The sequence below is a fragment of the Thermobia domestica genome, chromosome 6 (genome assembly GCF_964235325.1).
Source record: "Thermobia domestica chromosome 6, izTheDome1.hap1.1, whole genome shotgun sequence".
Lineage (NCBI taxonomy): Eukaryota > Metazoa > Arthropoda > Insecta > Zygentoma > Lepismatidae > Thermobia > Thermobia domestica.
Window position 1 is genome coordinate 18,933,556 of NC_137459.1, and position 26,130 is coordinate 18,959,685.

The 26,130-nt window shown below is 36.2% G+C and overlaps 1 protein-coding gene across 1 annotated transcript in view; it reads right to left on the reverse strand.

The window, feature by feature from the left end:
- Positions 1-26,130, reverse strand: part of LOC145687641 (uncharacterized) — an 80,667-nt gene that overhangs the window by 43,300 nt on the left and 11,237 nt on the right. Inside the window, exon 2 of the mRNA XM_081761106.1 lies at positions 296-402. Coding sequence (XP_081617232.1) covers positions 296-392 — 97 coding nt within the window. The 5' untranslated portion in view covers positions 393-402. The remainder of the gene's footprint in view (positions 1-295; positions 403-26,130) is intronic.

A 26,130-nucleotide genomic window follows, 5' to 3' on the forward strand; every position in this document is an offset into this window, starting at 1 on the left:
AAGTTCACGATAAACAAGAGAGCACAGGTGACCGAAAGTACGACTTCAGTCAGTTGCATAGGCCCCGCAGTGGGGATTGTGACAACTAACTCTTGTGACTTTTACTGATGATGTTCTCGATAACTTTTCCAATACTTAACCAACTAGGGTTTTCTAACAGTAGTCTTCCACAGGTTACCCAAGTAGAATTCTCGAACAATACTTTTTCACAACTTACCTGGTTACGGTTCTGGAGTAATAGTTTGCCAGCAATTAGATTGCTATATTTCTCGAACAATGGTTTCCTAGTACTTACCCGGGAATGGTTCTCGAACAATGGTTTCCCAGTACTGGTTGTTGGGTAATGCAAAGCAGCCGGTCAGCAAAGCCAACAATATCCCAAGAGAGTACATGATTGGTGTCCTGCAATAGAAATTAAAATGAAATTAAACCTAAAGTTTTGCTGCTTTTCTGCAATGTAGATTAATCGAGACTGGTGATGAAAGAATTGGTGAAATGACGATGTGAGAGGAAAGGGAAGAAACCTGAGAAAACCAACGGACAGGAAGTGGTACAAGAAACTCACATGGTCTGAGATCGAACTAGTTACGGGGCCGCGGTGGCTCAATAGTATCGCGTTCACCTCTGCTGCATGCGGTCCTGGGTTCGATCTCAGTCCACGCCAAGTGAACTTTGTGGTCGACAAACACTGTGTGCGTGGGTTTTCTCGAGGTTCTCCCGTTTCCACCCACTTTCTTTATTCCACCATTTCATTCATTTCTCACCATCACCGTCTCCTTTAGTCTAGCCGGTATAAGCGTGGGACGTAAAACTTAAAAATTTCATTTCATTTTTTTTCGAACTAGTTCGTACCCCTCGCACAAGAGGTGAACACCTCACCACTGAGCCACTGTGCTTTCTTCATGTAACAAATCACGTGATCATCTTTATTTCTGTTTAGTCGGCAGCAAAACTTCATATCTTCCATCATAGTTTCTGGAGAGAAATCTTTGCCTATTGAGAGATATTGATTTCGGCTGTTAAATATACGGTACGCACCTGCTGTCACTGTAAGCATTTTTGTTGCAGCTCGTCAATCTGAGGCTCGAGACCCGAAATATTTCTTAGTGTCCATTTACAAACACGTTTTTGAAACGTCACAAAATGTTATCATCAACCATGTACTATCAAAATTATCGTAATTTTAATTATATCTATTCCTCATTAATGAGTAAAACAATCTGTGACTTCGAAAACGATATGAAATAAGCAAATAAATAAATAAATAAATTTACAAACCTTTAATAAACTAAACGTGTTTTAGAAAGTTGTGAAAGGCTTTTAGTAATGTTTAATCGTTTGGAACTTTTTTTTTTCTAATTAAATGTTCCGCATAATGTTATTTAGACACATAGGCTCAATGAATCAAAGCTTTTGATGGTTAAATGCTTGTTAAGGTGGAATGGTTATTATCTTTTTTACATGATTCGTTTGTAACTTTTAATTTGATTAAAGTTTTTACTGTTTGGTGCATCTAAGCGGAAATGTGTTCCAATTTACTACGCGGAATTCACATCTAAACAAGTAAGATGTATTACAATATTTACAAACTATGGCGATCGAATATCCAAACCAGAAATGTTCCATCTTTCAATTCGAATTTTCATACATGCATAAGGGTGGAGATGAGCCTATTCTCAGGACATTGAATCTGTATCATAAACATTTATTAGCTATCTTTTACCGTTCCTGGTCTACGGAGATCAATATTAAAACCGGAAGTAGTTAAATCTACCAGTTCCCGCTTCAATAGGGACAGAAGGGTGGAGGTACAACAGTCTGTTCTTCGGCCGCTGAATCAATATTTAAAAATGCATTTCTTCCTCTTTTTCCGTCTCTCTCTCTCTCTTTATTTATTTATTTATTTATTTATTTATTTATTTATTTATTTATTTATTTATTTATTTATTTCTCTATGTGGATTCTACTCGTATATTGAAAGCAAAAGTGGTTAAACATACACATTCTGGGACATTACAGCTGTATTGTCGGACCACACGATAATCGAAAAAAAAGTACCAAAATGTAATAAATTAGGTTACAGTAGGTTAGTTAGGTTAGACTGTATACGGTTAAATTAGGCTAGGTTAGATTTGGTTGAGTTTGCAATTTCCACATTCCCTTTCCTGCACTAAATCATAACAAGTGTACCTCTCCGCCAAATAATCCCTTCCGTCTCCACATACAGTGCTGTTTACAATATCAAAAACAACCAAGAACCACCACCTTCTCAACTTCAGCTATTCCCATCACCTGACTTTCACTCATTCTTCCTGACAAACCAAAATAAATTCTCCAATTCAACCGGTAAATTTCCTAAAATTGGTCCTCAGTACAACAGTAGTTGATCTCATTCTGTTTTCAACACAATAATAAAGACAGAGAATTAATTTATTCTTGGAACATTAAATGCACCCAAAAATCCATTTCCAGGTATCTATTTACCCTTTCTGATCCTTGGGAGTTATTAACATGAAAAAAGGTAATAGATTTCTAGGGCTTCCGATTTCAGCAGAGGATTAAAGGGCGAAGATGTCATGTATCTTTCAGACATTGAATCAGTATCAAGAACCCGTTTTTTCCTCTCCCTGACCTGTCGTACTCTGGTGTCCAATGGCGTACGCAAGGGAAGGTCACAGTTTTACCCTCTTTCTCTCTTGAACAAGATATTATAGAAAAAAACATTTACTCTGTTAAGATATACAAAAATCACACATATTCTAAAGAAATGTGAGGTTGAGTGCTTCTATTAACCATGACGAAATTCTGTGTGGTGTTGCTGGTTTCTGTCAACCGACAGAGGGACATATGGACACAGTCATAATATTAGACTTCCCACACATATTTGTAGCATAATTTGCAAACGTACTATTTCTAAAAAAAAGCATAAATCACATGAGAAAGGAAGATAAGGTATCGATCTCCCAACCCAACAGCCCACGTGCGATCTTGTCCTGGAGCGGGATTTCTCATAGTTCAAATTTTGTCTATAATGCGGGTCACATGTTTACCTCACCACGTATATCAAATAGGTAAACTAGAGGAGGGGTAAAGGCGTGACATTAACTACTTAAGCTTCTCAACTTCTTTATATCACATCCGTAGACCTATAGTGTAGTTTGGCCCAAATGGAGTGTACCTTTACAAATAAGAAATTATGACATAAAATTTCAAACAATTTTGTTAAGTTTCCATAAAAGATTACTATAAAGATTTTCAAAGACAACCATTTGTATCGTGTCTCAATCGGAAGAATGACCATTAGGAAGACCTAGGCACAGATGGAAAGGCAATATAAAGATGAATCTCGCAGAAATAGAAATACAAAGTAGAAACTAGATCCAGTTGGCTAAGGACAGAAGTCAACGATGAGCTTTTGTGAACGTAGCATTGAACCTCTGGGTTTCATAAAGTTAAATTTGCATCGTGTGAATATCCCACAGACGTTTTCAATAGTGCTGCTGTTTGTACTACAGTTTATTTCTGTTACAAAATTTGTGTCTTAATTAACTCTGAAGTGTTTCTCTCATCAAAATTTCGTTCAACAGATGGTTGCTTACACTGTTTCTCACATTCATAAAAGTAGAAATCAATTAACTCAAAGGATTTCACTACAAAGGACTTGTTTCAATTGTTTTGCAATTGTGTTCCATCATAACTTTCGAATACCTTGATCAATTTTAACCTAACTGGTATACATATTACAGTCCGGAAAACAGTACTGTCGGGGTGAACATCTCTAGCATACCTAAAGGAGGAGTGGGAGGGGACAGACATATAAAAATAATCGAAAATGACTCAATATTAATGTCGAATCCAGTTTTTGGGGTCCGTGAGCTGATTGGTAACAGGCCCGATGCCCTTTAAGACCAAGTTCAGCCATCCAATGAGACTAAGTCAATAGCACACTTAGGGAGAGAGTAGGAGGGATGCCATATAAAATGATCGAAAACGTCCGATATTAGTGTGAAATCCATAGTTTTCAGCGTCGCTAAGTTAATTGGTGACAGTCCTGATGCAATCTATTTCTAAGTTCATCGCCATCTCTAGAGAGAGGGTGGGGGAGGTAAAAATAAAATGTCCAAATGACTGAGATTTGTGTCGAATTTATAGTTTTCAGGGTGCAGAAAATGTCTGATCCGTTTGAAATGACTTTTGGAAGATAGTTATAGTTCAGAAGGTATAACGTCGTTGGCTTCCCGCGCTTAGACCTGCTCGTCACTGGAGGTGTGGTAAAAGGGTAGCCAATCACCACCAACCGTTTACTGCGCTCAGCGAGCCACGAGTAACCAAGCTGGCCACTCCCCATAAACGTCACTACAACTTTTCGCAGGAAGCCAACGACGTTAGACCTTCCGTAGTATAATATCCACTTCAAACTGGGTTTATAAAATCATATTTTGATTGAAGGCGTATTCTGTGGTTGTAGAAAGTTTCGATACTTATGCAAAAAGTAGGGTATCTTCTGTATTTTTATAATTATACTTGCATTAAAATAAATATCGTAAGGGGGAAGGGGATTCAAATATTTCCAATAAACCTATTCTTCCCATGAGAAGAACGGGCATTTTAGCTTATATATATTGGTTGTATGCATGTATACATGTATGTATGTGTGTGTGTATGTTCCAGCCTAACTCTGGAACGCCTGGGGAATTTTAACCAAACTTGGTACACATATTAATCTGCTTACAGTCTGAAAAAGAGTACTGTCGGACTGAGACCCTCTAGCACACCTAGGGAGAATGCGATGAGAAAGATATATAAAAGAGACTCCCAAAGTATGTGGACCCAAATAGAAACCGGAAGTTCCACCGTTTTCAGTTTTAATAGAGAAATAATGGGGGAAATTGAATTTATACTAGAGAAACTGCATTTGAACATATCTTGTTATTTCTTACTGTTCTTGCTTTGATGCCCGAAGAGTAATAAACAACCAAAGTCATCCTATTCCTATGAATACCGCGCAGTTAATACCAGACAAAAATCCGTAATAAAATGACATCTGTAGTTCTGCGTTACACTGTTATGGCCTTTAGGGTAAACAAGAGAGATAATTGAAGACTCCCTGTCGAAAACAATGTAAGTGCCACCTTGAAATTGCTTCACTTATTTTATTTTTTTAATGCGTTAGTTAGATATTCATACTTCGTAATATGCTAGGTTGTATTTCTAAGCAATAATATTTTCTATTTTCTGACGCTTGGGCACAATTTGCTATCTTTTGTCTCTAGTGTTGCAGTAACTGTTGGTTTTGGCACTTACATTGTTTCCTACAGCGAGTCTTCAATTAATGAAATTGAAGGCAGGGGCGCCCTCCCGGGGGGGGGGTTCAGCGGCTCTGAACTCTCCCAAAAATTCCTAACTCCATATACATTCGAGTACTTTCTTAATAAAACTATACTTTTTAACAGAGAAATAATTGATGTAGCATGAAAGTATGATCTTGTGCTTCATCTGCACTCTTTCTCTTATAAAAACATTATAGTTCTCATGATAGTTCTGTCATTTTTATTTATTTATTTATTTATTTATTTATTTATTTATTTATTTTGAAAATATACATGGAAGTATTTTACAATTACTTATTGTCTTTTCGAGTGCAGAATAATACCCGTTCAATAATACATAGACGTAGTGGATTTTAGTATTGACCACCTCCCGCAACAAAAATTTCTGGGTACGCGTCTGATTGAATGATTATTAAAGAATTGATGAAATGTGGAAAGAAAAGTAGAACTCACTGACACGATGTTGTCGAATACGTACTTACATGACCTGAAATCAAACCAGGAATCCCTCGTACCAGAAACGAACACTCTACCACTGGCCCACCGTGTCATAATGATCCAACATAATATTTCACCACATACAACTTTGAATTCTGTGCTCTACAAAATTTTAATATCAATGATAGATATTAAACTGACGTTGAATAAAATCAAAAGACCAATCACTGATAATGTATTAGAAACCATATTTATCTTGGTATGCCTATATGTGAGTTGTTCAAGAACAATGTACACTCATGTCCAAAATTATTGTCGCATGTCTATAAATATGTTGTTGTAGGAATATAATTTGATAATGAATTCACCCGGTATTTCTTACAATATCAGTACGTGTATAATCGGCAAAGATATGTATGTGGAAAATTTCATGTCAAAAGAGCAGTAAATAAGAACAATAAAGCGAAAATAAAACTTCGTTGTCCATTTAGGAACATTTTGTTTTACTCATTCTAATTTTCGTATTTATCATACTTTTCCTATGAAATTTACCACAAATATACATTTCCCGATTATACACATAGTATCAGTATTAAAAATACCCTGCAAAAACATTATCAAATTATATTGTTACAAGAAGACAGTTATAGATATGCGACAATAATTTTGGACATGAGTGTACCTCAGTACATTTAGTAGCAATCAGCAACGCAACTAGGCTAGCTGTCGCCCGGGACAAGAACTCGCGTTAGCACCTTCCCCCCTGACCAACCAAACCAAAACTCTCCCCGACTACATCTGATATTTGCATTACACAGTGATTTTCCTATTCCATTTTTTTTCTTAAAGTGGTAGAACTTGATTTGAAATTAGCAGTACTTAATTTAATTTTTAGTACAAGATAAAAATACCAAACTAATTAGTATTTGATTGCCAAATAATCTGAAAGTAGTATGCTTGGACATATTCTTATAGTCTTATCATAATAACTGCAAATTACAAAGTTTTCGGAATTGTATTGAGATTTCCGTATGTGTAGAATGAATCAATAGTCTCTCGCTTTAGAGTAGAATATTTAATTATGAGAAACAGTCAAACTGTTCTCTCGAGTATTAAAGTCGGACATTTTGCAAATCTCTTAAATTAATGTAAGTTAAATAAAAGCACAAAAAGCTGGAACTATAATTTAACTTTGTGGGCTCTTTTGGCTCCGAAGTTTTTTACAATATCATCAAAAGGTAGCTTTGAAGCTAACTTGTGCTCTATGAATATGACCCTAAGGTTGGTGAATCGTTGTTGTCCTGTTAAGTTTCTGAGGTATTTTTTTTTACGATCTTTAGTTTGCTAAAACTCCTTTCCTTGCCTTATAAGGAAAATAAATATTTGCCCAGTTTTGTGCCCTCCCAATCCGGCGCCCGGGGCACAAGCTCTGTTTGACCCCTTTAGTTACGTCACTGGTAGCAATTCCATGTAATTTGAGCGAAAATCCTACAATATGCGTACCAGCGTTATGCAACATTCAAACACTTAAAACAAGAAAAGAGAGAACTTGGGAAAGCTCTCTGAAGTTCGTGGCGAAGAAATTTAGCTAAACGTTGAGTTATCCCCTGGAGCTTTCCACTTTATCAATGAATTGAGCGAAGGAAGACAGTGGAATCTCTCACGTAGAGAGTGAGCTAAGGCATTTCTTCCTGAAACTATTTTTAAAAATGAATAAAGGAATCTTTCCACCAATTTCCTCAAACGAAAGAAACAAAAACTTCCCTTACGTAGGTGAGAGCAGTAAATAAAGTATCGAAGCAATTTAAAGAAGTGGATTTCGTAACAGAATTTTACATATCAAACGATTTGCTTTTTCCAGCTAGATTATCTCTAAGACTCCAGTTGAGTACGGATACTTACTTCCGCCTGGATTTCCTAAACTTTTCTTTATTATACAAATGCCAAGATAGCAGCAGTAATGCTGTTAATTGCTTACTGCAAATTAACCAAATGTTACTTAATTGAATCTGTTCTATTTAGACCTAACTTAATTCGCAAAATAGCACTGAAAGAGCAAAGTGCACGCAAGACAAAAATGCATCAAACCAATAAATAGTCTAAGTGGTATACACGTAATATAGCATAGTATATTGTATTTTTATTGCTATCTCTTACGTTAATGCACTCACATGGAAATAGATGATCTTAAGAAAATTAATGAAGTGTACAAATTGTGAAAGAATGAAAATGAAATGAAATCTTTGAGTTTTACGTCCCACGATTATGCCAGTGAGGCTAAAGGAGACGGTGATGATGAGGATTGAATGAAATGGTGGAATGAAGAAAGTGAGAGGAAACGAGAGAACCCTGAGGAAACCTACACACACGGTGTTTGTCCACCACAAAGTCAAATTGTGGAAGAGAATTATATAAATTAAACAAACCACTTTCCCTACACGAATACTACATCTAGGAAATATATTATTGTGTACCACAATGTGTAATCAAACAAAATATTTAATTGAATTTTAAAATGTGTATAACATAGGCAATGTATGAAGTGGAGGCAGTTTGAATATTCTTTAGGATTCATAATCCAATGGAAAATTAAGTGCCTTGACTTCTACAATGCAAATGACCGGCTGTGACTTCTAGAACTAGGAAGACTCAGAAAGAATGTGCAAGAATGTTGACATGACGGAAAAATCATATAAATACTACCGGATTCTCTTCCGGGTATGGGAAGTTCTATTTTGACGCCGAAACTCTGCAAGTCAGATTATTCATAATTAGTTTTGTCACTCCGTCATTCTGCCCATCAGAGGTTCTGCTCATCATCGTTACTAAAAGTAAGTGATTATGCATTGTCTTCTTTAGTCTTTAAGTCATACCAGTCCATACCATGCTCTGTGATTATTCGATTATTCAAGATCAGTTCATTAAATTCTTATTCTAAATTATTTCTGTGTTATCGAATTTTATCTTTGAATTTCTGTATGAGAATTGTTTGGGGTTCGCGACCCAGACAAGAGGTCTCCGTTCGACATGCCTCCGGAAATTTCTAACTGCCTTTTACGTCACAAAACCGGTCACGTTTAAGGTAGACTGCGAACCTATTTTTAAGGTTTTAGCAATATATATATTTTTTTAGTGTAGGGGTCACGGTGACTCAGTGGTAGATAGCTTACCGTTTGTGCGTGGGGTACCTGGTTCGATCCCCGACCAAGCAAGTTTGTGGTGGACAATATCGTACCCATGGGTTTTCTCGCAGTACTTCGCTTTCCTCCCACAATCTCATTCACTTGCCTTAATTATCCGTTTTCCTAACAGGTATAATCGTGGGACGTTAAACTGAAAGATTTCATTTCACATATCAATAAACACTATACCTAGGTATTAATTTGTTTCAGATTAAGTTCCCATTTATACGGACAATTCGTATTTCTGCAGCCTCTGTACTGATTGACTCTTAGGCCTCTTTTATATTTGCAAATTGTTGCTGCATTTATGTTGCGGCGATTATTCGTAGATTGTTTCAAAAACACCTGGTTTACGCTCGCTATAGATCTTCTATGTTAAGGTTCTTTCACTTTGTGGCAATAATTATTCAAATAAGATAGGCTTCAGTAGATAAGAAGCAAAAATTATCGAAGAGTACCATTACTCTTTACATTGAATTAAATCCATTTGGCTTGTTGTATTCTCTGCTCGAAAAGGAGGTGAATTAAATGCGTTCCGAAGACTGTTCCGAGAGTAGAAGAGATGAAATAAAACTTTTCATAATTACTAACTTTTCCTGTTTCTTCTATAAAGTTTTTACGGAGAAAATAATATTTACAAACAGTACAAGTGTCTATTTTAATTTGCAAGGATAATATTATATAGCAAAAAACACTTTATTTTGAAACAGTATAATGCAAATTTTATTTCCATCGTTGGTAGTGAAACTTTCTAGAAAAAAAAAACTAATGTATTACTAACAACTGATGCTGCTGACACAAACATTCGGACATTTTTAATGACAACTTATAAGGAACAATGTGCTACTTAAATGTGCGGCTGTTGACCGCATCCGTTCACGTACAACCGCAAATCTGAAAGGGTTTTTAGCATTCGTTTATTGAATGTATGAGGCGGAAACATGGACATTACAAGAATGATGACAAAATGACCAGAAGTTTTTGAAATATGTGTGTGGAGAAGAACGGAGAGAATTAGCTGTATCAAGCGGAAAATGAATGAAAGGGTGTTACATATGGTAGGGAAGAAAAGGACAATTTTAGATATTATTAAGAAGAGGAAAAGAAACTGGCTGTGGCATCTGCTAACAAGAAAATGTATCATCAGGGACGTGCTAGAGGGTATGGTTGACAAGAAAGGGGGAGATGAGGAGAAGGAGACTACAATTAATTGACGATATTAGAACAGAGAAATCGTACGTGAAGACGAGGAGGTTAGCAGAAGACCACGGAGCATGGAAGCTTCTCAGTTACAGCAAGTGACCTGCCAATAAAGCTGAATAACTATGATGATGATGATGATGAATGTACGCAAACTGAAAGAAAATTATAGTAAAGATTAAAGAAAGTATTTTCAAGTTATCAGGCCGCAACCCAGTTTAGGTAATACTATGGACACGACCACATTATGAATATATACCTAGAAATAAATTTATTTAAGACCAGCTGTCTCATTCCTATTAATAGCCTCCTTAAAATAGATAGTAGCATTATGAATTGTATGTAGTGTTTCTTTGTGATTCTTTCTAAGTAATCTATATATGAGCGCGGCACGGGCTAACATAATGGTATGTCAGATTTTCTAACTTTCGAACAAACTGGAAAACGAAAGTTTAACATTCTCATGCAATTCAATGCAATGACACATACAAAACGAGCCTCCCCTGCTATCTCTAGGTACATTTCCGAAAATAATCTACCTACATACTATTCTGTGGTCCGATCACAACTCATTCCACCTAATAACTCAATATCACAGGAAGTGTCGCTTAGCATTATGTTTGCCCGAGCCGGTCACATGTAATATATATATATATATATATATATGTATATTTATATAGGGTGTTTGAAAACAACAGGGACAACCTTTGGGAGGTGATTCCTGACACCAAGATAAGACAGAAAGTATAGACCAACCTGGGTGCACAAATGTTTCCTTTCGGAGTTATAGGCTACCGGAAACGTGAACAAATTAATCTTAAAAAGGTTCATATCTCTAAAACTATGGAACCTACCGTAGTCGGGTCAAGACTTCAGTTAGGAAATAGTTTCTGCCCTATCCAAATATCCATGTTTCAGAATCCTGCGGTACTTCCGCAACAATTTTTATAAAAAGAAACGGTGAGTAGTTCAAATTAAATGCCCTGAAACATGTATTTTTGGATATGGCACATATTAGTTATGTAATGTATTCAGAAACAAGCTATTTATAAACTATTATTATTATTATTGTGTTCTGTTACTCTGGTTACTATTTTATTTTACGACAGTGTATTTTCCTTTTGGTTTACGAATTTAATTCCTTGTTTGTCATCTACTGAAGCATGCTGGGAATTTGCTGTCCCGCCATGTAAAATTGCCAGATACTTCAGTTGACGTAATTGCCTGGTGAGTGAACTTCCACGTTTTTAGTATACTAAAAAAAATTCTATTTTTGTGAAAATCTAATTGAGTCCTGGTATTATTGCATTACACATAAGTTATTTAATATAAAAGAAGACGTAAGAGTGTTGTATTTCATACATTTTGAGATATAATAATTATTATTATTTGTCAGTATTGTTTTAACTTGAGGCTGACGCCATTTTTGCCAAAAGGACTATTGTGTCCTCATGGTATGTCAAAGTAATAATGGACTATGACATATTGCATATACAAGTAGGGGCGAACAAGTGTTTTAACTAAATTTAAACAATTTCGTAGCTACGTTCTTTTTCTTGTTAGTTATTTGTTGCGAATAAAATATATTTACAATTGTTAATTACCGACTTTCGACATTTATAAAGCCAGCAGTATAACCCCTAAAGCATTTATAGAATATATGTATATTTTGTTTAGTGCCAGAAACCAAATTCAACTACTCGAGAAGGCTTTCTACTCTTCCAGCTGTGTGACTGTTTTGTCTCTTCGGCCTTACAACGTGCTTTCTAATACATTTTAGATTTATTCAATTTGTCTTGGGTGGGTTGTGAGGATGGACAGAGAAAATGGAGTTCCTAAATGAAGTCTTGACCCGACTAAGGTAGATCCCATAGTTTCGGAGCTAATGGCCTCTAAAGTTTTTTTTTATGTTCTCGGCAGCCTATAACTCGGAAAGGAAGCATTTGTTCACCTAGGTTGGCCTATACTTTTTGTCTATCTTGATGTCAAGAATCACCTCCCAAACGTTCCCGGTGTTGTTTTAAAAACACCCCCTCTCTTTCTCTCTCTCTCTCTCTCTCTCTCTCTCTCTCTCTCTCTCTCTCTCTCTCTATATATATATATATATATATATATATATATATATATATATATATATATATATATATATATATATACAGTGGCAGATCCAAGGGGGTGCTATAGGGGCTATAGCCCCCCCTTGACGCTTAGGTATACACTGGATAAAATGGGCTTCAATCCTGCTTTACACTGGATAAAACGGCAAAATATGGTTTAGCCCCTCCCTTGATCATATCCTGGATCCGCCCCTGAATATATATAAAATTAAGTATTCTGCCTTTCGGCAGGTCCTGGACTAATGAGGATTTTTTCTTCAATTTTAGATTTGTGCCTTTAAATGTTTCTTCCACGTTTCTCGATCTCTAGCTTCCTCTTTTAACTCCGAATATTTTCTTCTATTTCTCAAATCATTGATCAGCTCTGTTCTTCTTCTTCCTATTCCTTGCTTCCCTTCCATCTTTCCTTCTATGGAGGTGTGAGAAAAACAATTTGTTCGCAAGATGTGTCCAATCCAATTGGCCTTACTATGAAGAATGCTGGCTATAAGTGCCCTCTTCTCTTGTATCTGTTTTAAAACATCTTCGTTTGTTGCTCTCTCTATCCGTTTTATCTTCTCCATTTTCCTCCAACACCACATTTCGAAGCTCTCTACATATTTCTTCTATAACTTCTGTAATGTCCAAGTCTCTGATCCACACAATCCAATACTCCGTGTAGCACTAACTTCTTCGTAAGTCCAATATTAAGCGTGCTAATTAGAGTGTATGTGAGTGTATGTGTATGTATGTGTGTGTTCCAGCATTGCTATTAAACGACTGGAGCAATTTAACCGATTTTGTACACATATTACTTACAATCTGGAAATAACACAATGGGAGTAAGACACTCCAAAGAAAGGGAGTTGGAAGGAATGGCGTATAGAAATAATTCCAAACGACTGATGTTAGCACATAGTTCACAGTTTTCGGAGATAGCTGAAATGAATACAGACGCTCCAAATGCCGTTTAAGTAAAAGTTCACCAAGGGGAGGGGGATAAAATGTTAAAAATGACTGAGATTACTGTCGAAAATCAACATGCAGGACAGTGCATGGCAGCCAAGTTCCGCGAAGAAAATGAATGAAAACTAGCCTGCACTCCTGTAAGCATTTATACACGAACAGGAGTTTTGGGTAAAATCAACAATTTCGAGGTTCTGTAAAAACGATTCTATTAAGGGTAGAAATATGAGGTTTATAATTTAAGGAGATATCCAATAGATGTGCTCATATATCAAATCTTACATTCCTAGCTTCAACCATGTTCGGGTACTGGATCCCTAAAATATGCAGGTTTCAGGCTCACTGATTCACTGACTCACTCATAAAATTGATTAGGTGCTTCCCAATGAGCCACAGTTCATAATTTATTTTCCAACAAGAAATTCATTCGGGCATCTACCTAAATAGGGAATTTACCTAAACTTAGAATGCAGGAGGTTCCGGTAGTAATAATTTCCTATCTAAGCGGTATTTTGGACTGGTGCAAAGTAACCCCAAGTAGAGGCTAAAACCGCCTTTTCCATACCTCTACAACAACAAATCCTCCCGGTAATTAGAACTGATCTTAACCGTCAACATTATAGCCAAAATACAGTTAGATGTTCTATCTTACAGTGGCAGTTGAAACTTTCTCTTTATTGTTCATAGTTTTGCCAACAGAGGACTGTGAAACTCTTTTTATATTTTGTGCAAAGTAACCCCGTGTTACGGTACGTTAAGTCCAAAAACTACATAATTTAGTCTACAAATGTAACCCAGGGGCGTCTTTTAGGGGGTGGAGAGGGGCAATTGCCCTGCCCTGAGCTTGAGATTTAAATGGATTTTGTTCATAAAATAGTAGCAAATCATTGAAAAACGCAAAATTTTACTTATATCAAAGGGTCTTGCCTCCCCCGCAAGCAAAATCTGAAATGAAGGTCCTGATGTATACGTTTTTACGTAAGCCACATACTTTTTTTCTCAGTGGGCGAGGTAAACAAGTGAAACCTAATAATAAGTAGTTAAGAAGTTAATGAGGCACGATCAGTGAATCAATTAACTTTTAAAAAGAAAAGTGGGCTAAGGCGCGTACATACTGCCGTAAATTTCGCGGTTGGAAACCCAGACAAGGAAAGCTAATATTTTTTTCTTTTTTCGGTGAATATTTTTTTTATTGCAGTCATTGGTATTAAAAAGACATTGAAATTAAATTGATAAGTAAGAGAATGTAGAGGTGGGGGTATTTGGAAATAATGTTTTCCAAGAAATGAAAAATCCAATTGTTCGATTTTTATATATGTTAGTGGCAAATATAATTAAGTTTAGAAACTATTTGAAAGGTGTATACCATTGGAAGGAAAACCCGAGGCAGTATGAAACTGCGCAACATGTGCGTCATATAATAAACTCCGTAATTTCGCAATGTGGAAGGGTAGAGAACAACTAAGTATATTGAAACACCAGCATGTCTAGTGATATAGCATCGAGGATTTAGCATCAAAGGTTTTGGGGCCCTGTTGATACTCTTCGGATTTTGGTAATGGAAAATGAGATGTTAGCGATCGTGATTTTGTATCTCGGGAAGAGTAGTCATTAGAATCTCGTTTGGACATAACTCTCTGACAGACATTTTGCAAAATAAATTCTCCCTGCTAGTCTAGTGGCTAGCATGTACGCCTTTTTGTACAGGGTCCTGGGTTCGATTCCCGGTGGGAGAGCTCTTGGGAACTAATGTTGCATGTGACACATTATGACACCTTTAAAAATGCACAATTCTAAATTTAAATCCAACAATATGCCACAATTGAGAATCCCAATATACGGTATTGACATGGTGAACTACAAAAAGAAGTGAAATCTGAACACCAGAGGTGCAAAATGATCAACCAAATTCGTCAGCCTCAAAATGTGTTGAGATGAAGATGGATGAGCCAGCTTCCTTGGCCACTGCATCTGAAACGAACACTGGAACTTGGAGTGAGGTGTCAAGGAAAATTATTTTAATTAGCCTTAGAAATAGTGGTGTTGGGCGTGGTGGGTTTGGGGCCACCACCAACCTTAGGAATATCAACTTCGGTAAGGTGCTAAGGCACATATACAGTGTACTGCAGTAAGATTGGTGGTTCGTAACACAAACAAGGAATACTTATAATCCTCCACGAGGTGTCAAGGAAAATGATGTTTGACGAACCTTAGGGATGGTGTTTGTGAGCGTGGTGGATTTGGGGCCACTACAAGCCTTGGCGCTGATCTTGGTGTATTCGAATATGTAAGACACCTCGCGTCAAGTTCCAATGTTCGTTTCAAATGCAGTGGCCAAGGAACTTGGCTCATCCATCCTCATCTCAACACTTTTCGAAGCTGACGAACTTGACTGCACTTTCTGCACCTCCGATGTTTTTGTTCAGATATAGTTTTCGGGATCGAGGCAACGGATGACTCGAACTCGAAATTAGTTTTAGAACATAGTACTCACCTCAAAGTGGGTTTCTAAATTATAAGAATTTGGTTAAAGGATATATTATATGGGGATAGGGTGTTTGAAAAGGTATACTAAAAGTATAGTATCTGTTCTGTTTTTTATCTTTACACTTTGAAATATGTACCCTAAGAGGGAAGGATTTCAAATAAGCTTATTTGAATAAAGCTATTCTCCCCGTGCAAAGAACGATCATTTCTGCTAGCCTTGTAATGAAAGCATTATCAAAATTTTTTTAGCTATTATATATCTACATTCTATTGATCACACTTACTCGTAATTTATAAATTTAAAACTCGTAGTAATTTTGTGTACGCGCATAGCTTCTGAGAATCCACTTAGAAATTAAATATTAGATGGATGTGATAATAGTACAATCACATTTTTGTTTCTAGTGTTCTTGTCGTCGTTTCTGGATATGCATTCTATTTTCCATAATTTTCTGAGCAGCTCTTAGTAAACCTCCTTACAATACATATTTTACACTGTCATTTCTTTCCTTCCCTTTTCTTTACACGAAAGGTGGGTTGAATGTCTAGAGTCCAATTTCACTTTCCAATGGAATGAAATGAAATCTTTGAGTTCAACGTCCCACGATTATGCCGGCTAGGCTAAAGGAGACGGTGATGATGAGAAATGAGAGAAATGGTTTTAATGAAGAAAGTGGAAGGAAACGGGAGAACCCCCAGGAAACCCACGCACACGGTGTTTGCCCACCACAAAGTTCATTTGGCGCGAGCTGGGATCGAACCAGGGACCCCAGACGCCAGAGGTGAACGCTCTACCACTGAACCTCTGCGGCCCTTTTCACTTTCAAGTAACAATAGGAGAGAAGAAATGGTGATCCTGAAAATTTCAGATCTGAACTGATTTACATGTTTTATGGCTAGAAAAACGAATTTTTGGATGTTTGTCCGTCAGTTCGTTACGATGTTAATGTTAGCTCCCCTAACTTTCTTTTTACAAGATTCCCTAGGGACGTTTTTCGAATTTTCTTGCAATTTTCGAAATGAAGGAACTTGATGAAAGGTAAAAATCAAAATTTGCTGTTTTCTCAAATACGATTCTGACGGTTTTGTTCGTATTTCGTCAATTAATATTCCATTAACTAGTATATAATATGGTATAAGTCATTTTTAACGAAAAATCCAGAAGGAATAATTTCCTCTTAGGGTGTTTTTTTTTCTTGGATTTTTTTTTCAAAAATGACTCAGATGATTTTGTTCATATTTCGTAAGAGTATATTTCATTTAATAACACTTCACTGCGGGATAAGTTGTTTCTCTTTTTAAACTTTTCAAAGGGTAGTTTGCTCTTGGGAAAGAGTTGTTTTTCCCAAATAATTCTCTCGAAAACTTTACAGGAAATTCTCATCATTTTTCATTAATAAATTTTTCGATAAAGAAATGACAAGTTGACAACTGATTTATCCTTTAAAAAAATCCACAATTATTTGGGATGAGTTAATTTTCGGATGATTTTCTGAAAAATGACTCAGGCAATTTTGTTCATTCTAAAAAAATGTTCCATTAATAATTCTACAATAGGGTTAAGTCATTTCTCATGCATACGTCTACAACGAGTACTTTAGCGTTGGAGAGAGTTTATTTCTTGATGTTTTTTCGAAAAAAAAATACTTAGGTGATTTCATTCATATTTTATTATAAAGGTAACCAAGAAAGTTCTGTCGGTTTCTCACCCACCACCTTCGAACATCAATATGTCACCTAAGTGGTACCTGGAAGATCAAAAATAGTCCCTCATCAACATCGATGACCTTCTGTCAACGTTCCGGAAGGCCATGGATTTCATCGCGGTAGAACTTGGTGGGCCGTGAAGAGAAGAAGGTATCAAGTGCATTTTGCACTTCTATTAGGGATTTGAACCAGCGTCCTCTAAGATGATTGTAAAAGGAATGGAACAGGTAATAATCGGACGTTGCAATGTCCGGGGAGTATGCTGGATGCAATAGTGTTTCTCATCCAAGGTGTAGAATGGTGTCCCGGGTCATCCAAACCACGTGGGGCTTAGCGTTGTCCTGTAACAGGAGGACCCCTTTGCGACTCAGAATTGCTTTCTCCAGAATTTTGAGTTTTTCTTGAACACGGCTCAACTGCTGACAGTACACAGCTACATTGATGCTCTGACCAGCACATGCACTATGCCGTGAGCAGTCCAGTAAACACACAGGAGAACCTTCTTCTAGTGCAGTGCTGGCTTCGGCTGTTTTGGAATCGGTTCATGGGATGTTAACCAATGATGACGGCGCTGTGGAGCTTCGTACAGTACCCACTTCTGATCACATGTCAACAGCCTGTCCAGAAATCGCTTCTTCCTCGGACGAGACAGCAAAGAAACATAGATGTCTGCTCGCGTTGCCTTCTGGCCCGGAGTCAAATCATGTGGGACCCATCGACCCGACTTGTAATGTTTCCGAAGTTGATGGAGGTGTTGCCGAATGGTTTCTCCACTCACACTGAATTGCAATCCCAGTTCCTCTCATGTCTGGCCACTGTTCACCTCAATTGCTGCCTGAAGATCTTCATTTTGTACATGTGTTGATTTTTCGGCACGTGGTGCGTCTTCGATTGTTTCGTCATCGTTTCTAAACTTGTTAAACCACCGCTGCACTGTTCGCATAGTCGCGACACCTTTACAAAACCCCTGGCATACCTTCCGCCCCGCTGCAGCGGAGTTTGACCCTAGTTTGAACTCGTACAGCATACACGCCCTTATGATGCTCTGTGGAGGTCCCATGTTTACTCTGTCCTTACGCAAGTTCACGGTGTAACTGAACTGCCACAACCAGTTAGTCTGTTGGATATACTCACACCAACTATTGATCTTCACCTTCTCTCCGTTCGCATTTAACTGACCGTGTTAGAGCCAATTGAACGCAGACCTCCACAAAAAGCGACAGAACTTTCTTGGTTACCTATATAGTAACATTACTAGATTAACTAGCGCTGTCTACACAATGGATCGTTCTCATATGAGCATGAATCTCCTTGTCTATCCTCACAACATCTGTACATGTCCCTTTACAGACAGAAGTGAATAACGAGAGTACTCATAAACGGAATATTCCTATAGAGACAAAAATTACAGAAACCCCGCTCACCAAAGATAAGCGTTTGGGTTACAATTGTCGTAGGGAGGTGAAATTTGGTATACTTGTGTGCATCTTGATAAAAATCAGCAAGGGGATCGTAAAGGGGAGATTTTTTCGATTTTTTTCAATATCTCACACCATTTGCAAGATTTGATCCTACTTCCGGTTGGAGTTTCTAATTCATGTATGATTAGTGTTTTCTTTCTTCTTGCATGCAGTATGTAATAAGTAAATTCATTACATACACAATTAATTATAATGTCAGTGATATGTGGTGTTCATTGGATAAAACACTCCAAACAATAAAGATTCATCTTAGCCTGGAGGAATGGTTATCCTTCGTTTTTCATTATTATTTGGCCATGAAACAAACGCCAGAGAGATATAATAGCCCGGTATATAAACGTGTGATTTTGGAATGTATAGCTCATAGGATATGATGCTTTACGTTTTTAAAACTTCAACACTTCCAGCGCATCCCTAAAAATGAAATAAAAAATAACGACCATGTTTCTTCAATATTCAATTAGAACTGGACAATGTTCACAAAATTTGGAATTGACTAGTGAAAACGGCACGTTTCTAGCACTTGTGTTTTTCGATATCTCATTGTCAAAACTATTGGAGACAAACATATAAGCTTTTCTTTGGAGACAAACATATGAACCTAGCATTTTAATATATGGATAATGTTGCGTGAATCATTTTTCACAAGAATGTCCACAAAGGAATTTACTTCTTTTTAAACAATTTTCTGAAATACTAGTCATCCTATTTAGTCGGTGTCTCATAAACAAACTATTTTATTGGTAAACCTAATATACTGTATAGCGCAAGTCATTTCTCATGCAAAAATCCACAGAAAGTATTTTATTATTTTGGAGGATATTTTCTGCGAAAGAATTTTTCCGAAAACAGTTTTGTTATTTCATAAACAAATATTTCAGTAGCATAACATGATTTAGTTCAGGGAATTAGAAAGAGAAAGTTTAGTGCAGTTTCCGGTACATTTCGAGCGAAGATATATCACATTTTCTACATTTCAAGAACCTACTTAGCCGTTCTACTTCCGTTCATGGGCTGTACACTTCCTGCCCATCTTAGTCTTTCTTGTTTGATTCATACAATTATATTTGATTGGTCGTATAGATCTTGAAATTCTGAATTTGTTCTTATGCGCCACATTTTATCCTCTCTTATTGGTCCATATAATTTTCTGAGAAACTTTCTTTCCCACCTCACTAACTATTCATCCTCCTCTCCTGGTCATTAGCCAACCTTCTGAACCATACATGACTATTGGTTTTAGTATCGTGTTGTAACAGGCTTAATTTTGTTTCTTGTGCCGACGTTCCTACATTTGAATACCTTCCGTAATACGCCATAATCTTATTTCCTTCTGTCATTTTGCTAGAAATAAGATATACAACAACCGAATGTTATTTTAGTGTCAAGTCCTTATTATTTTAACAACCAAATTGGTCACGTTACGCTTTGTTGTTACTTAACTAGACAGATTTTAAAATCAAAAGTTAAAGCGAACTGAATATTTTTATTCTGAACCTAGTTACCGGGGGTTCTAATGGGCATTCAGAATTTGGTTCAGATCAGCCAAACTGTTTACAAGAAGACGTAAATCTGAAATACACTCCATCTTACTCCTAGAATGTATTCAACACTAACAAGCTGAGATGCAAAAGTGGTTGCATATACTCAGGTATCACTTCGATCCATTGGCTCCTGATGCAAAAGTGTTTTTCTCGCTTATTGTTTCTCTGTGCAAGCGCCCTTTTGTATTTTGTTTTTCTTGTTAACCTGGCTACGGATGATTGTGACAAACATGCGAAAGTTGGTTTTTATCGGTGGTGAAACTGTTTAGAGATGAAAAAGACGAAAATCCGAAATGCACTTTTTGGGAAGAACGAAATTTCATTTGTTAACGCTTGCTTCAACTACAACACGATATGAAGTTGGCACATTTGACACCGATCCGTTTAATGTTATTGTGTAACTTACAGTTACGAGTGACATTTGTTTCTTGTATCTCGAAATTTTGGTGCGGGGATTCTTATGTACGAAATCATCCATACAGAAATACAAGAGGTTCTATTCTATAAGATATCATAGAATTAATTAAAAATAAATTGATGTAAACAGCAATTCACAGCCTCGTGCTCTGAAATCTTCTTTCCCAGACTGAAATGACTGCTGGACGTTACGAGTGTCACAATTGAAATTTATGTACAATAAAGGAAAATAGATTGTCAATTACAGATGTTGTTATTTTCATTTTTATAGAAATAAGAATTTGTTTTCCGTATGTATTAAAAGAATAGCTAATATGTTATAGTTTTTAAGTATTCATATAATTTACAGTAATAAACTTTTGCACAAAGGGTTTCAAAGTCTGCTTAAGATCACTGAAGTGTGATATCGAATATGACTGTCACAAAAAGCAATGGCACTTAAAAACATAGGATACATGCGTAAACGTACAAGGCCACTATATTATGTCACATAATGCGATCTCAACCAATGATGGAAATTATAAAAAAAATGTCTACACTTTTACTTCCGGGTTGTATATCTACTTTAATTTAAAGGTGATGTGTCATCACCTATATATTGAAATGCTAGCTTTATATGTTTGTCTCCAATCCTATCGACAATGAGACCTTGAAAACCACAAGCGCTAGAAACGTGCCGTTTTCGCTTGCCGATTCCAAATTTTGTGTAGATTGTCAAGTTCTAATTGAATATTTAAAAACGTGGCCCTTATTTCTTTATTACATTTTTAGGGGTACAATGGAAGTGTCGAAACTTTAAGAAAGTAAATAATCATATCCTATGAGTTATATATTCCAACGCCATATAGTTGTATACAGGGGTTGTATATCCCTCAGGAGCTTGTTTAATGCCCAAATGCTAGTTAAAAACGAAGGATAACCATTTCTCCAGGCTAAGATGAATCTTTATTATTTGGAGTGTTTTGCCCAATGAACACCATATATAACTAACATTATAATTAATTGTGTGTAGTGTCTTTGCTTATTACATACAGCATGCAAGAGAAAAAGTGATTATACATGAATAAGAAACTCCAATCATAAGTAGGCTCAATCTTGCAAATGGTGCGAGATATTGAAAAAAAATCGAAAAATATCGCCTGTATAGTACCTCTTGCCGATTTATATCAGGACGTCTTTCACTTGTGTCTGTAAAGGGACCTGAACAAATGTTGTGAGGATAGACAAAGAGATTCATGGTCATGTGTGAATGATGCACTGTGTAGAGAGGCAGGTTCAGCTAGTTTACTTAAAAACTTTTAGAACTACATTACTCAGAAAGATTTTTTTTTAAATTGACTAAGTCCAAAACCCCAAATTTGATTACTCTAGCTCGAGAAGCAAAAGTCTACACACTACAGGGTAATCCAAAAGTGTGGTAACACCCAATTAAGTTGCAAACGCTGCAAAATATAACCAAGTAACAATGTAGTTGAAGAATAGAGATTAGAGAGAATGTTTGGGAACACATCATAATGATTTTCTTAATCTTGAATTTTATGCAATTGTTTTCAATAGAAAGCATAGCATCTGATATATCATTGTAAGAGCAAATTTTTGTAGAAATGGAATGGTACTGTTACTTTTCTTCTAGCGCTAACCATTACGATTGATCCTTTGTTATTCTCCCAACAAAAGAGTTTCGTCATACGGCAAATAGCACTCACTGTTACAGGACGAGTTCAATGTGCGTTCGCCATATAATTTTATAACAAAATCACGCTCGTCTGTTTACATTATTTTCTAGTTCTCCCATATTCTTTTTCTAATGATCAGCGACAGTTGCCATTTAAATTCATACAATTATACGCACTCACCTCAAAATTTTTCACTTCATAACGAAGCTGCAAAGGTTACTCTTAGCGCCTGGAGCTCACTTTGGAAACAATTCGTCAGGAAAAAAATAATATATAGTAATAACCACATGCACATGACTAGCGATTGTTCGTGTTAGTCCCTTCGTGATTCTCAGCGGCGAATCGAAAGAGCGCGGACCAAAATGAAGTCCTCGCTGCTACGCGGTGGTAACTTCAACACCCCGACTCTAGATATCTGTTTTGACTCGACGAAACCCTGCCGCCAGTGTCACACTACCGGCAATTCTTCAACGCGTCGCTATATCGACGATCGACAATTGCAGGCAAGTGGGCCATTAGGTGTTGGCGACGTTTACGGCAGGAATAGTTTCACGGACCACACTACGCGTGCTTCTCTTAGGACGCCAATGATGATGCCTCGTATGCGGCTGTGCGTGATCTATCCTCACTTGCATTGTTATTTTGGTTACATTTGGCAGCGTTTACAACTTACTAGGGTGTTTCCACTCTTTTGGACTACCCTGTATATACATACTAGAATTGTCAACGTCTATGCGTCTATCAGTATACCAACCTTGGTCAACATCGGAAGTATTTCATTGATCGTGTTCGTCGTTTACTCTCCACGTGATTGCTCTTTAAAGAGAAACAAGGACAAAAATGCTCCCTTCATTTAATTCTTAAACAGCATGTATATATATATATATATATATATATATATATATATATATATATATATATATATATATATATTTCAGTGTTATATTATTATTATTATTATTATTATTATTATTATTATTATTATTATTATTATTATTATTATTATTATTATTATTATTATTATGTTTAATACAGATTAACTTGTCATTACAGAGAGGAAAATCATTCTTTTGAACACATGAAACAGAAAATCCTGATTGAAAACATTCATAGTCAGATGGGCTATTTCTAACGAACAGTTTATTCCGTTACTTTTACTTCAGGAATAATCAATACAAACAAACTAATAAAATCGATGCTATCTTATGTGGTAAAGCATCCGACTGACAAACATTAACACCAAGATTCAAGTCTCAAATATTCCACTGGTGATTGTTTCCGTATTTTTTAACGTTGTTTCAAAATCATATACTAGCTGTATATGAAAACTAAATAATTGAAAAGATTTTTTTTTAATATTTTTAAATGTAAAATAGAAAAGGAGATTCAAAAGCAAACCAGTAGACGACAAAAAATATATTATGAATATAAGAAAGTGGATAAACAAGAAAGTATATGTACTACAGTTTGAAATTCTCTTAAAAAATATACAATCTTTTAATGAAACAATGAATACGTGTTGCTTTAATTTCGCTTCTGGATAATTGTCATACGTGTTCTAACATATCTCGCTTCCGTGAAACGCTGCGAGGATTAACCGTTAGACATTAATGCATACGATAAATATATGTAAAAAAATCTTTTTTTTTTTCACTTTAAAAGTTCTGAATCAGTAGTGAATAAACACGATATATTATATATCGTATATATAAGATGAGAAAGACTTGTTACTTCCTTTTATTAGCTTTGGAGAAACTAAGAATGCAGATGGTGTTATTAGGGTGCTAATAATACGTTTATTTGTTTTGCAAAGAGTTGTACGTAGAATATAACTTTAAAATAGCTTTTTCTTTTCTTTTAATTAACATACTTCATGTTCTGTAAATCCATTTTCCTATGAACTAATGAATATTACACAGTCGCTACTGTCAGAACACAAGAACACTCGGAAAATATGTAACCAGCAAAATCGTAATTTTATTGCAACATTTTGAAAGTTACTTTTCTTTTTTCCTTCTTTCTTTTGTTAGAGTCAAAACTTGTAACCTTAGTTCGGATTTCACGTTAATCAGTAGGTCCCGTCTCATATAGCCTCGCTGGGGCGTTGAACTCAAAATCAACTCAACTCAATTGCTTTATTCATCGTCTCCTTTAGTCTAACAAGCATAATATTGTCGGACGTTAAACTGAAATATTTCATTTTACATTTCGTTATGCAACCAAACGTGCTTTGGAGTTAGCATGAACAGTATAGCATCCAGGAGATCTTGGTGATTTCGTTTCTCTTCTCATTGAGGAAATAACTAGTAAAATCGACTTCAAGAAGTGATTGAATACGAAAACACATTAAAAAGAAAGTTCACCGCACTAAGCTTTTTCGCTCACATTCCTTAAATTGAACATATCATGCTGTAGTTATTCTGAAACATTTATTCACAAAATGTGAAAAAAAAATATGGTAGACATTTTTGCAAAACTGTATCGAAGTTACCTCATTCAGAAGAGCACTAACTATTGTAGAATTTTTCATGCTACATGATTTATGCCGTTTATAGGATTGTTAATGGAACGTTTATTTATGAAATATAAACGGTGCACTCCAAGTGAAATCAGCACGTGAGTGTAGTTGCAAGGTCTTCGATTTTGCTCGTGTTTTGGTATGTAATGAGGTACATATTTCAGCTGGTGATATGTTGCCCCTTCCTGTGTATGGGTGTTATTGTAACTCAATGTTTTCAATATCAGTCACATTGCAAAAGGGCCTGGAGAAAAATTGTTCATTATGTGGGAAAATAACCTGCCGTGGTATATCTCCTTGCACAACAAATATGATTTGGTGGTTCACAGTATTGTCCGAGTTATCTAAAAACAACACAAGTGATAATTTCGTGACTAAATGCAACGCACATGAATGTCGTACGAATTATGTCTTTGCCGAGTTGCGGATGCCAATCTGCCTCAAGGTTGAAGTCTTCCTTATGGTGCACTAGGCTGATTATTTTTTAATTTTTTTTTTTTTTTTTGTTCTTATACTGGCTATCGGCGCCTCTGTGAAGTACACAACTTTCTCTATGTGTGGTAGATGCTGTTTTAAAAGCTGTAGACTTTCTTCTGGAATGTGTACACAGCAATGGTAGTGTGTTCCAAGGAATTGCTGATGACACACATACTTTTATGTTGCAGATTGTGTAATCATTAATTTTACATGTCAACTTCCTATTGGTATGATAATATGTCTTTTGTGCTGAACATATGGGTTGTAATCATAGACATCTATATTACATATACTATTCAACTATGTTTTTCATTATCTGAATACAGCCATATTGCACCTTTGATAACTCGGACAATACTGTGAACTACTAAATCATATTTGTTGTGCAAGGAGACATATCACGGCAGGTTATTTTCCCACATGGTGAACAATTTTTCTCCAGGCCCTTTTGCAATGTGATTGATATTGACAACATTGAGTTACAATAACATCCATACACAGGAAGGGGCATCATATCACCAGCTGAAATATACATTGATGTTCTGAGGAAGGTCCAAGGTTGTCAGTCACAAAATTAAAGTTAGTGGTTCTTTCCCCTTCTACTCCAAAAA